Source organism: Micropterus salmoides, unplaced genomic scaffold (assembly GCF_014851395.1).
Source record: "Micropterus salmoides isolate LMB-PRFRI ecotype aquatic unplaced genomic scaffold, ASM1485139v1 Ms_hic_scaffold_680, whole genome shotgun sequence".
Lineage (NCBI taxonomy): Eukaryota > Metazoa > Chordata > Actinopteri > Centrarchiformes > Centrarchidae > Micropterus > Micropterus salmoides.
In genome coordinates, this window is record NW_024044438.1 from 835 (window position 1) to 13795 (window position 12961).

Below are 12961 nucleotides of genomic sequence, written 5' to 3' on the forward strand. Positions count from 1 at the left end.
AATTATGCACTTCTATGGTACAATCATTTTTACATGGTGAAACAGATTTAATTTTGACTAGTTACAGTAGGCCTACTGCATTCTGCCTTTGTAGGTTATGAGTTACTGTAACCAGTTCAGCGTTATTATTTTTCAACCTGCCTAGTTAATAGAATTGCTTTGGTTATTAAGTTATGAGAGATTGAGTCCATTCACATCTCTGCTACCATGAGGTTAAATGACCAGCAGACCTAAACAGGAGAGAGAGCACTTAAAAACAGAGAATCATAAAAATGGGTTTCTATGGAAACACTCCAAAGGCTCGCCACATTCTGCCTAGAATTTCCTGCACATCAACAATAATTGATGTGCTCTGTCTGTCGACCTAATGACTTCTTTTGTCTTCTTTAAGTGTTAAATCAAAGCCAGTCCAGTTATATCATGGTGCCAAATCCCCCTTAATTTATGCTGTTTGATTTTGATCCTGTCCCTACAGGTAGATATCATTCACAGACGACTCCATAAGGACATCCTCCACAACCCTGTGGTCATGTTGAACTTTTGCCCTGACCTCAAGTCTATCAGCTCAGACCTGAGGAAGGTTCACGGCGAGTTTATCTTCCTCATCGACCGCAGTGGTAGCATGAGTGGGGTTAACATCAACCGTGTGAAGGTATTCTAATCTCAGTGTGGTGTGCGTGGGTTATATTTATTGTGCAGATGCAAACCTTCATTGAGACGCACATTGATTTACATATAAATTATAATATATAATACATCATAACCAGTTTAAAGACGGGGGTTTCTTCAATTATATTTGCAGAATACACTGAATTTGTTGAAACATCAATATATGAAAAGAAGACACATATAGGCTAAAAAATGTATAAGATTATAAACAGTTTAAAGAACACTAACAACTAACAGCACCTCGATGGAAAAGATCTGGGAGAAGGACCTAGAAAAGAACATACAGCCTGATACTTGGGCATCAATTTGGCAGAAAATACACAGAATATCAAACTCGGCTGTAACAAAATTATACATTTTAAGTTGTTAACAGGATACATCACACACTGAGAAAACAAACTAATGAAACTGTATAGCAATGAAAAGTTTTGGCCTGCTCTTTCATACGATATGGAAATAGAAATAAAATGGTGTCCGTTTTCTCTAAGATTATTAAAGCAATGGGATATTGAATTTATGAGTGCAAAAAGACTCATAGCTATTAAGTGGATAATTAATAATATAAACGAGAAATCATAGCTACAAACCTTTGAAACACAAACAGAACAAATTTCTTTCCTCCTGTATGTGACCTAATATACACTGAACAAAATTATAAACACAACACTTTTTTTTGCCCCATTGCTCATGTGCTGAACTCAAGGATCTAAGACTTTTTCTACGTACACAAAAGGCCTATTTCTCTCAAATATTGTACACAAATGTGTCAAAATCTGAGTTAGGGAGCACTTTGCTGAGATAAACCATCCACCTCACAGGTGTGGCATATCAAGATGCTGATCAGACAGCATGGGTATTGCACAGGTGTGCCTTAGGCTGGCCACAATAAAAGACCACTCAAAATTGTGCAGTTTCACTGTATTGGGGGGGTCCGGAAACCAGTCAGTGTCTGGTGTGACCACCATTTGCCTCACGCAGTGCAACACATCTGCACAACACGTCCACTCCTCTTCAATGGCTGTGCAAAGCTGCAGTCAGGTCGAGACCCCGATGAGGACGATGAGCATGCAGATGAGCTTCCCTAAGACAGTTCCTGACAGTTTGTGAAGAAATTCTTTGGTTATGCAAACTGATTCATGCAACAGCTGTGCGGGTTTTGTAAAAAAAACAAAAAAAACAATCCTCCCTGAGCATGAAAAACACCCCATCAATTTATGGAATTCTGTAGAGATCAAACTGAAAGCTAAAGCATGAAAACACATGATATGTCATTAGAGGCTATGTAATTGCTTTCTAGGCTCGTAGCCATACTGATTCTGCAGTTTTATAGGTGTGGTTAACCAACTGTGTGAAGGACATGTGCACAAAGATATTGATCAGACAAATCATTCATTAGATGTTCACGTACAGAGCTGAACCTCATTCAAGGTTTATATTTTTTTAATATGCTTGTATGTTATTTGCTGCCTGCTACTTGTGCACTAACCCTGCCTTGCGATGTGATGTTAATGTATGACTCAGACGCAGGCCTTTATTGGGTGTGTCTGATTCAACAGAGTTTGGGCTTAAGGACAGGGCAGTGATATTTACCACTGACCTTATAGGAAATACTGCAGAATACCTTTAAAAATATCTTTAAAAACTGAAACATGACATATACCTACATTTTCTTTGTTAATGCACTTGAACAGGCATTTTGAGTGTCTGACCAATGTGGTCTAGGTTCTCTTCATTGTCCTCTTCACCTGAATCAAAGTTGAGATAAGTGGTATGCCTCCGGAAACTGCTCCTCTGCTGTAACAGAGGCAGTGATGGATAAAATGACACTGCATGATGCCACTCACTCCTCTCCTTGAGAAAATCTGCTGTGAAACGATGCAGCTGTGTAGAGCACCGTGCTTCAATTCAGCTAGAGATCAGTAGATGTAGTTTTATTGCAGTGGAAATGATTGCATAGTTCAACAGGACATTAAGCACCTAATGAGCCCAAGAGTTTTGCCTTTTATTTCCACAGTCTTTGTTCTGTTCTATTTTCTGGACATTACCTTAATCCGCTCTCGGTCTCTCTCTCTCTCTCAGGATGCCATGGTGGTGATTCTCAAGAGCCTTGTGCCAGGCTGCCTTTTTAACATCATAGGCTTCGGCTCTACATTCAAATCACTTTTCACAACCAGCCAGAACTATGACGAGGTAAAGCGGTTGTATATATATATTTTCATGATGAATTACCATATTTTATTATTTTTTATCTCTGTGATGTAAGAATAGCATTTGTGTTTACTGAGCCAAAGAATGGTAAGATACTTTAACTCAAGAAACCGCAGTTAGTCTTTTCTCCTCCTCATCGTCACAACTCAGGAAGCCCTGGTCCTGGCTTGTGAGTATGTTAGGAAGATCAGAGCCGACATGGGGGGGACCAACATCCTAGCACCGCTCAACTGGATCTTGAGGCAGCCGATGTTCAACGGACACCCACGCCTACTCTTCCTGCTCACCGACGGGGCCGTCAGCAACACAGGCAAGGTTATCGAGCTGGTCCGCAGCCATGCACGCTACATCAGGCAAGTATTACTGTAAACACACACTCAGGCTGATAACTGAGCTCTATTCTGAATGTTAGAAATGACCCATTTCGTGCTAAATGTGATCTGTACCTGCAGACGTAGAAATATAGCACTCACACTGACTTGAATATGTGTTTAAGGTAGCTGCTTGATATTCAAGCACAGAAAAGCTACTGTATGTTGAATGATAATATTCATTATTTCTTTATGCCCATTATGAAAATGCCAAAAGGACTGCACAGAGATAACATAAAATCACATGCAGGCATTTTCATGGGCTTAAATGTAACACCTGGTTATGGAACTATAATCCTCTCAAAATGAAATCCGTGAATGTGCATTGAATGTCTTGTCAGTGTCAAACATGATTACTACAAAGAATCAGATTTGTGCTGTCTTGATTTTAGATAAAAAAGACATTGTTTAAAGCTACTAGTGTAAGGATATAAATATTCTGCCTGAAGGCTGCAAACACCAACATCAACTGAGAAAGAGCGCCTGTGGCACAATAGATCTGCAGTTTACTGGAAAATCACTTCACTTTGCAGCCTGCACCTAAGTCTCATGCTGTGAATCCCTCCCCTGAGTCACTCTGAAAATAATCGACTTTTGTCTTCCCCCTTTTAATGGATGACTGCCCCCAGATGATTAGGTTCACAGAGCTTGGCCAATTCATCGACACTTTCTGGATCATTATCACACTATGCTTACAAATCAAATGACCAAACAACAAAGATTCTCAGTTCCAAAAATCCATGTTAGGTTTTTAACTATGTAGGGGATATTTCTATTTTTATCTGCACTTTTCGACTCATTAAAAATGCAAAGGAATGTAGCTGGCTAATTAAATTAGCCAGTTTGCAGCTGGCTAATTAAATTAGCCAGCTCATCCCTCTGTGAAAAACCGAATAAAATGGCAAAATAAAGCCGACCTTGCTGGAGCAGCAGGCATGTCTCAACTCTCTGCACCATGAAAGATCATTTCCAGTTTGCCCCCCACCCAAATCTATGTTTGCCAAATTTGATTGCTTATAGTTTATAGCTCTGTGAAATGTATGCACATCCTGAGAAGACCCCTGCTGAGCTGCAGTGTTTAATGTGTTTGTGCAGATGTTTTACATATGGCATAGGACAGAATGCCTGCAGGAGGCTGGTGAAGGGACTGGCAACTGTTTCCAAAGGAACAGCAGAGTTCCTGGCCGAAGGAGAGAGGCTGCAACCCAAGGTACTCATTTCCAGCTTTGTGTATCACTCCTAACGACAGCTGGCTATTCTGAGGGCCACTGGAGAGCCATTATGCAGTGGTTTCCATCACTAAGTGTCTACCACTGATACCAATTAGAAAATCATATCTCTGAGACTCCATTTGCTTTATGTACTGGTCAGGGAGAAGCTGTATTTTGTATCTGAAAGTCTATTTTAGTTAGTTTATTTTTGCTCCACAGATGATAAAGTCCCTAAAGAAAACCATGTCTCCAGTACTCAGTGATATTTCCATCGAATGGCTCTTTCCTGAGACCAAAGAAGTGCTGCTGTCCCCTGTGGGCAACACCTTCCTGTTTCCAGGGGACAGTCTGATTGGTTACTGTGTGGTTTGTGACACCACCCGCTACCATGCCAACCCCAAATCTGTAAGTGCAAGACATCTTCTGAAAGGAGACAATGACCGCATGCATGACTTTCTGTGTTGTGAATATTTCAGAATGACTTGTCCGTTATCTCTGAAAGGCTTTCCTAGGGAGATAAAAAAAGGGCTAAGGCTAACCATGAAGAAATACTTGGATATGTCACCTACTCATAATCTCAACAGGATAAGAGGAGGCGATACAGCATGATGCGCTCCATTGAATCAGCCAGCTCTGTGTTTCACTCTCAAGAAGAGGACCCAGTGAAGACAGGTGTCGACAGTCAGGGATCCTACAGGGAAGCACTCACTGGCCCTCTGTATGACTTCTACCAGGACACCATGATAGACAGCAGCCCTGCCACCACAGAGCAAGACACCATGGGTAGGAACTTACAGTTTTAATATATAAATGTTAATTTGTGTGTCTAATTGCACTAGTCTTTTCTTTTGTAACACTAGTGTAGCTGGACTACTGAACTGCCTATTGCGCCAAAGGGACCAGCCAATGTAGGTTATCTTAGATTAAGCCGCCAAGTATCTGCTCCTTGCTTTGATAAGGTAGGATTCAAATGCAGTTTAAAGGTACACCATTACATAGTTTGCCCACCAAAGAGCACCGACAGGTTGATTTTTCAACTGTAAAATGTCCTGCTTATGTATCTTTGTCAGACAATTAGAATGACATCACCTGTGAAAAGACTTGTACATCATTTAACATTAATATTGGGCTTGCATAGGAATGTTTGCATTTCCCCAATGTGTATTGTTAACTTATTTCAGCAATCTGCTGTCACATTCTGAGGTGTTTGTGTGCTTCAATATCACTTGGCATTGAGTTTGTTAGGTGGAATTCTTATTTTTATTAGGCTAGTGCAGTGGCTCAGTGGATGGCAATGTCAGTTGATTGGTCCAACATTTTGGTCCAAACCGAAATATTGCCACAACTATTGGATGGATTGGGCTTGCTATTTTGTACAGACAATCATGGTTCCCAATCAATGTATCCCAGTGACTTTGATGATTCCCTGACTTTTCCCCTTGCTCCATCACCAGCTACATTTGTGTCTTTGAGTGAAACAATTATTTTGTACAGATATTCATGTCCGCCTCAGAATAATCTCTATAAACAGATATCTGCATAAGAAATCAGAATCTGTAGGCAAGAGACATGATTTTGGTATTAGAGGCTATCTGGTTTCCGTATGTAGTCCCTTTGGACAAAATGCAATCTTTGAATCCATCAGCTATAGTATGACGATGATTGAGCTTTTTGTCAATCTCGGAACCCTAGAGGTTAGCTTTTATTAGTTTTTAAAAAGACAACAGCTGATGGATTCCAAAATTGCCACTTGGACTGTAAAAAATGACCAGCACGTGGAAGAGGAAGACTTGGCTACACCGGAAGCCCTGAAGCATTGGCCAATACCCCCAGAGGCTAAATAGTGGGTTCCAGCACTGCCCTCAGAATGGATTGTAGTGACTTTGACGATCCCTAAACATTCATTTAGCCCCATCATCAGGTCAAAATTTTACTATATGTTATACTTATAAGTAATAACCAAGTACCTGCTAAACTAATGACATTCCCATCAGCCTCAGCTATACTTTGTGTAAAATGGAGGACCATATTGGCTGACTCTTATGTTGACCATTCACTCTGATTAATTATATTTAGTGCTAATAAGCAAAAATGAAAATGCAAACATTGAAAACATTACCTGATAAAAATCAGCATGTTAGCATCGCCAGAGTGAACATGTTAGCATGCTGTGCTGACAAGAGGCGTCATTAGGCCTGGGCATCTGTTTGGTTTTTTTTAAAACAGAAAAATAAAGCCCCAGAGTGTCCAATCATGCATTAAAGCCCTTGAAGATAATATGATGTCATTGAGTCCTCTGTCCAAGCAGCAGATCGAACGTTACTCCACACTACTCAGCATACCGCTCTCTCTGCACCAGGATGCTTCCAACTGAAGCCCCTATGAGCTGCACTTTATTGGAGGTGCTAAAGTTAAAATTTGTGGTGGGATTGATTCCTGATCAGAAGTGTTTTCAGTTTTGGTTTTCCACCTCATTGTCTCATCCAGTACAGTCCCAAACAGTTCCGTGTCTGTCAGACGGTCTGAATGGGTATATCGGCAGAGCAATAATGCAGGCAAATGCACAGCAGAGTATAGTGCAGGTAGATTTTGTTAAAATATTGACTTTATTTCCATTAGATTGTGATGTTATTTTGGAAATGTCTGAGATCACAGATATGTGCAGAACATTTTGAACATGAGCAGATAACTTGCTGATACTCTATTTATTAAAAAGCTATTAAAGTCCATTATATAATGTATTATTGACGTGAATAAGCGTCACCTGCATATTTAAAGACGTTACTTTAATCAATCATGCCCACTTGTGTGTTTACTTAGCGGGGATGATATTAAATGAGAAAAGTTGATCTACAGGAGAATACATATTTGAAAGCAATACAGAATGCCTCAGAGCCTTACTGCATTATATTGCATTATATTTTTATAGTTTCAATTGTCACCTGCCACTTGAATTTCCATAAATTGATGCAGAAGAGGCAGAAATTGTGAGGTGAAAGGCATCTTTGGAATTATTTTGTGTGAAAATCTTGAGTTAGTAATCGGCAATTCAGAGTTGACTAAACTAACAATTATTTGTATGACTTTGTCTTGGATTTGTTTTTTTTTGAGTTTTTGGGTTGATTATTTCTATTTTGGAACAAAACATCAGGGTTGGATTGTAAGACCTCTCCGAGAAGGCGCGCATACAGTACCAACCAGATAATAGACTACAACCCAGCAAAGAAGGTCTACACTCCCAGTGATCCCAGTTCTGTGGTGGTAAAGAATCCACTGAGGAGAACCAAAGTCCAGGAGCTGATAGGCCAGATGAGCCCTGAGCACGAGGCACAGTGGAGGAACGACTACCAGGTGTGGTCCCACACTGTGAACAGCAACACTCACATAATCTTTTAGGCTGATCTGTTTTTTTCTGACTCAGTTTGTAATCTAGTTGTAGTTTGCAGATCTAAAACAGTGCCTCCAAACTAAGCTTTATTTAATAATAATACACATGTTGTCTGTTTAAGCGCTCATGCATGTTAAATAAACCACTGTTATGGTTATAAAGGCAGGATAATTGTATTTTGTATTATGAGACAGTTATATTGACATATTGCCATTAAATGGAAAAATTATATTTGTATTCAGACTGCATTGATGGATTAAAAAGCCATCTGACCCTTGTCTGGGGTAGAGTATAATCAAGAATAGACTAATGTGCTCTCCCCTGTAATGAGGGCCAACATTTATGAATGGTAATTAGGTTTGAATATTGCTCAGGGAGCATCCTAGAATAACTAAACAGAATTCACGGGTCTGTGAAGAAATTAAATCTTCTCTTTGGAATACAGCTGAGCTGTTGCACTCAAGCCATGATTAATCTATATCTAATGATTAAAAGTAAATATAGTAACTTTCTATTTATTTGTTTGTGGATTGCTACATAAATTAAAGAAATGTAAATTAACCTGTGCAGGAGGGCTGACAAGATGAAGGATTTCACAACTCAAAACATAAACAATTTCTGTTACATTCATTTGAATATTGTATCATTCTGCAGAAATCAAATTCATCTGAGCAATTAGAGGTGAAATGATTAGTTGATTAATGAATTAGTCGATCAGCAGAACATTAATTCCAGGATTTTGATTAATTGTTTTAAGTCACATTTTAAGCCTAACATTCCCGTGTCCTAGCTTCTCAATTGTAAGCATTTGCTGTATTTCTACTTCTTATGTGAGAATAAACTGAATATCTTTGGTTGTTAGTCTGTTGGTCAGACAAAATGAGAAAGGCACATCAAGCTGGGCTTTAGAAAACTGAGGTTGACATTTTTTACAATTTTCTAACATTCTATAAAAACAAAAAAAGATTAAACAAGATCACAACATTAATCGAGAATGAAAATGATTCTTAGTAGTTGCCCTATTTGCAAAATAGATTATTTGCATTAGTTTAATCAAACAATAAAGAGTTTGGAAATCATAATAAATACATAGTCGCTTAAAAGCACCATGAAATATGAGCTTGAGTGAACCCCCCAGAATGAGGTTTCATATCTTAATAAATCCTGATTGCATCAGGGTATTTAAAATAAAAAAACAACAACTTTCTGTCCTTTGTTTCCAGCCACAGCTGGCGAGCCTGTGTGCCACATCTTCCAGAGGCCGTTCCGCCAGCTGTCACAGGCCGTTCCCTCTGCAGGAGCCGCTGCTGCAACAGGAAGCCGACTCAGAGCTTCATTTCCATTCTCAGCCTCAGGACAACCCTCAGCTCAGCGGCATCAGCATGACGCCTTCAGCTCGCAACACCACTGGAGAGGATGGCTCCAGATCGTCCACTGACAGCCCATCTGTTGGCAGTGCTGGAGATACAGGTGAGACCACGAGCACAACCATTCTGTTTTACTAAAAAATGCTAAGAACGTATTGCTTTATTGAATGTATCTACATGTCTATGATTTATGTTGGATTGAATCTGTGTTTTATGTTTGTATGTTTGTTTTTTGGTGAATATGTATGCAAGTGTGTACAGGTTGTTTAATGACAGCATAAACCCAAACCAAACTAATCAACATCATCTTAAAGCCATTACACCTTTTAAAGTTGTCATAAGTATTAAAGTAATAATTTTTGTCTGAAGTCACACAGACATTATTAATGTCCCTTTTAAAGAAAATTGTTTTTTTTATCTTGGTTGTTTAATTTGTACAAAAAATTAATACGATTAAGGGGCGGCACGGTGGTACAGTGGTTAGCACTGTCACCTTACAGCAAGAAGGTTGTGGGTTCAAACCCCAGTTTGAGCATACTATTCCTGTAACATGATAGTGTGGTGTATAACATATGTGCATTTGTCAGACACCACAATAGAACATGAAAACCTAATCTAAAAAAAAATCTGCTTCATAACTAACTGTAGAATAAATTAATTAAATTCCTTGTCCTTTATTCAGTATGTGACAATTCTCTTAAAAATTGATTTAAATGGCATCCATGCTAAATGCAGACACTTGCCAGATGATTAAGCACAGAGGAGAGTCTTGAGAATGACAGGAAATGTTTTTTCTAAATTTGGGAACAAAACAGAAAATTAATTAGGAGATGAATAAGGAGCAAAAGAGGGTAGCACTTTAGAAAACAATTATTGGTCTATTCAAGCAGGCTGAACACAGAGAGCAGGCTGAACACATACAGGAGATGATGATTTAGTTTAACACAAATTCAATGACAAGTGAGCAGCAGCAGGTGACAAGCTTCAAATGGATTTGAATACATGTTGACTTATAAATGAAATGAACATTCAGGAATCTAACCTTGCTCTTGTGATATTTCAGATGGTTATGGACACCAGTTATGTCAAGCAGAAACCCCACAGGAGACCAGAACGTCAGATCTGGGTGCAGCAAGCCAGCACAAAGGTGACTGCAAGGCCTTGGTGTCCGGACTGCTGTGTGGGAAACCAGAGAAATGGGAGGTCGTCTTTGATATCGAGCCCTTCCTGAATGGCCGTGAACGTGAGGAAAAGGTTCATGAAGAGCTGTGGAATGAGACCTTCCACCACCTGGCTGGACGCTCCATCATACATGACTTTGAGCACATGGTGGATAAGGAGTGTGAGATTGAACATGGTGAGCTCTACAGAGATTTTTTGTTTATAGTAAACAAATTTTATATCTGTAATGTGTCTTAGCGGCTTATTTCACATGTTCTGGTGTTGAAATGTTAGAAATACAACTTTGCAGGGATTGTTAAACATTTTGGGGAATGCACTTATTTGCTTTCTTGCTGATTGACTCTCATATCTGTCTGTTTAAGGCTATAGCCAGGAGACAGTCATCTTAGCTTAACATAAAGAATGGAAACGGGGGAAACAGCTAGCCTGGCTCTGTCCAAAGGTAACAAAATCTGGGATATGGATAGCTGTTTGCTCCCGAGCTAAGCTAACTGTCTCCTGGCTGTTGCTTCATATTTAACAGACAGATATCAGGGTGGGAGCAATCCTCTTATCTAAATTTAAGCAAAAAAGCAAATAAGTGCATTTACAAAAATTTTAAAATATTCCTTTAAGATGCATTTCATATCCTGTATGATTGATGTATAAATTATGTATGTTTCGTGTTGTGTTATCAAAGTCCTTGGTGTTATTCAACATTGTCATAACCATTATATGATTCGATATTATGTAATCCTATGATATGTTATATAATCATTTTATGCTTATTATAATTCACAGGCTCTGGGAGGAAGTACCAACTATATGCTATTCACACCAGCAAGGCCTGCAATATACTGAGCAAATACACAGCGTTTGTTCCAGTCGACCTGGATACTAATGAGTATTTGCAGACATGTATTGAGTACATAAACCCCAGTAAGTCAAATTAATGTAATGTGAAGACGTTCTAATACCAGACATTGTTCAGTCCTCTCTACATGTTTTAACAGAACATGGGCCTCATTCACTAATGTGTAGAAATGTTACTACTATGCGCAAAAATAAATGCACTTGCAAAATTATTGTTGGATTCATGACAAGTGTGCAGTGGCCAGTTTTGTTCTTACCACTGAGCATATGTTAGTGCTATTTGTAGTCAGTGTACACGCCCCCTTTTCTCTATATAAGGAAAGATGTTTGCCTAGTGGTGTATCATGGAGAAAGTGGTTAAGTTGCTGTAAGAGAGAAGCATAAAGCAAAAAAGCAAAAGAATTTCATGACTGAAGAAATTGAAACAAGCCAGAAAAGGCACATTATATTACACATTGTAGGCCAAGTCAATACAATCAAAGAAAACAGTAACTGTTACATTTCAATATTCTCATATACTCCATTGTAAGCAAGGACTGGGACACTTTTGATAGACGAATATTTTAAAAATGAGGATGAAAGGGTGTAAGTTTCATGGTTATTTAATAAATGTTGCCAATGCATTAGTAAATTAACAGTTTTAAATGTTTTTAAAACATTTTTTAAATTAATGCAGTTGAGACAATTCCATATCTGTCCAAGTACAAATAAATTTAAATAAGAAAATATTGAATAATCATGGATTTGTGCATAAAACATTTGTATGCATGATTTACACAAAGATTTGTGTGTTTGTTTGTGAATGAGACCCAAGTCCTCAAATAATAACCTGAAACTACTTATTTTGCTCAACTTCTTTTGTGTGTAGTTTAGTAGTTACAAGCCAATGAGTGTGGCCTGTCACGTTATGGGCTTGTGTGTGCTACAGTATGCCATCGTGTCATTGAAATGATTCTCTAATTTAAAAATTAAAGTAATAATTTAACATTTTGGGAAATATGCTCATTTGTTTTCTTGCCAGAAGTAGAATCAGAATCAGCTTTATCTGCCAGGTGTACACATACGATGAGATGAGATAAGATCAGTAAGTTAAAGCTGAAACTACAACAAATAGACAGTTAGTTTAGCAGAAAGAGTGGAAACAGGGGGAAACAGTTAGCTTGGCTTTGTACAAAGGTAAACCAAAAAAACCCTCGACTAGGAGCACTTCTAAAGCTCACCAATTAGCATGTTTAGCGCCCCCCCAAAAATATTCAATTAATCAATTTGCATACATTTTTATAATCAATTAATGATTACAGTTTTTAAATCAAGCAAAAATGACAAATATTCTCAAATGCATAGACATGCTGCCTTTTTTTTAATATCAATTCAATGAAATACGTTTTGTTTGGACCACACAAGGCATCTGAAAGTGTTGCCTTGGACTGTCAAAACTTGCAATGGACACTTTTCACTTCTTTTTTTATTTATTTATTTTTTTTACATTTGTAGACTAAAAGATTAATCGATTAACTGAGAAAATAATCAACAATGAAAAGAATGATTAATGAAATGTATGTATAATGCCCTAAACAGTTGTTTAAGTCAAATAAGTTGGGTTGGTTTTTACAGGGGGTATGTGCTTCATTTTGTTTTCAGGTGAAAGTCTAAAGAGGGGCTCACATTCCAGCTCTCGTTCAGGGAGCAGGAAGAACCGCGGGTACTCCATCG

General features: G+C 38.5%; 1 protein-coding gene across 1 annotated transcript; it reads left to right on the plus strand.

Moving 5' to 3' along the window:
* Nucleotides 1-475: 475 nt before the first annotated feature.
* LOC119891056 (von Willebrand factor A domain-containing protein 5B1-like) lies at nucleotides 476-12957 on the plus strand (the record flags this gene model as incomplete). Its single annotated transcript, XM_038702389.1, has 11 exons — nucleotides 476-652; nucleotides 2749-2859; nucleotides 3028-3230; nucleotides 4344-4458; nucleotides 4679-4864; nucleotides 5044-5242; nucleotides 7611-7810; nucleotides 9071-9317; nucleotides 10278-10571; nucleotides 11177-11314; nucleotides 12890-12957. Coding segments are annotated over 11 exons (1938 nt in total), but the record flags the coding sequence as incomplete, so codon positions are not given.
* Nucleotides 12958-12961: the final 4 nt, after the last annotated feature.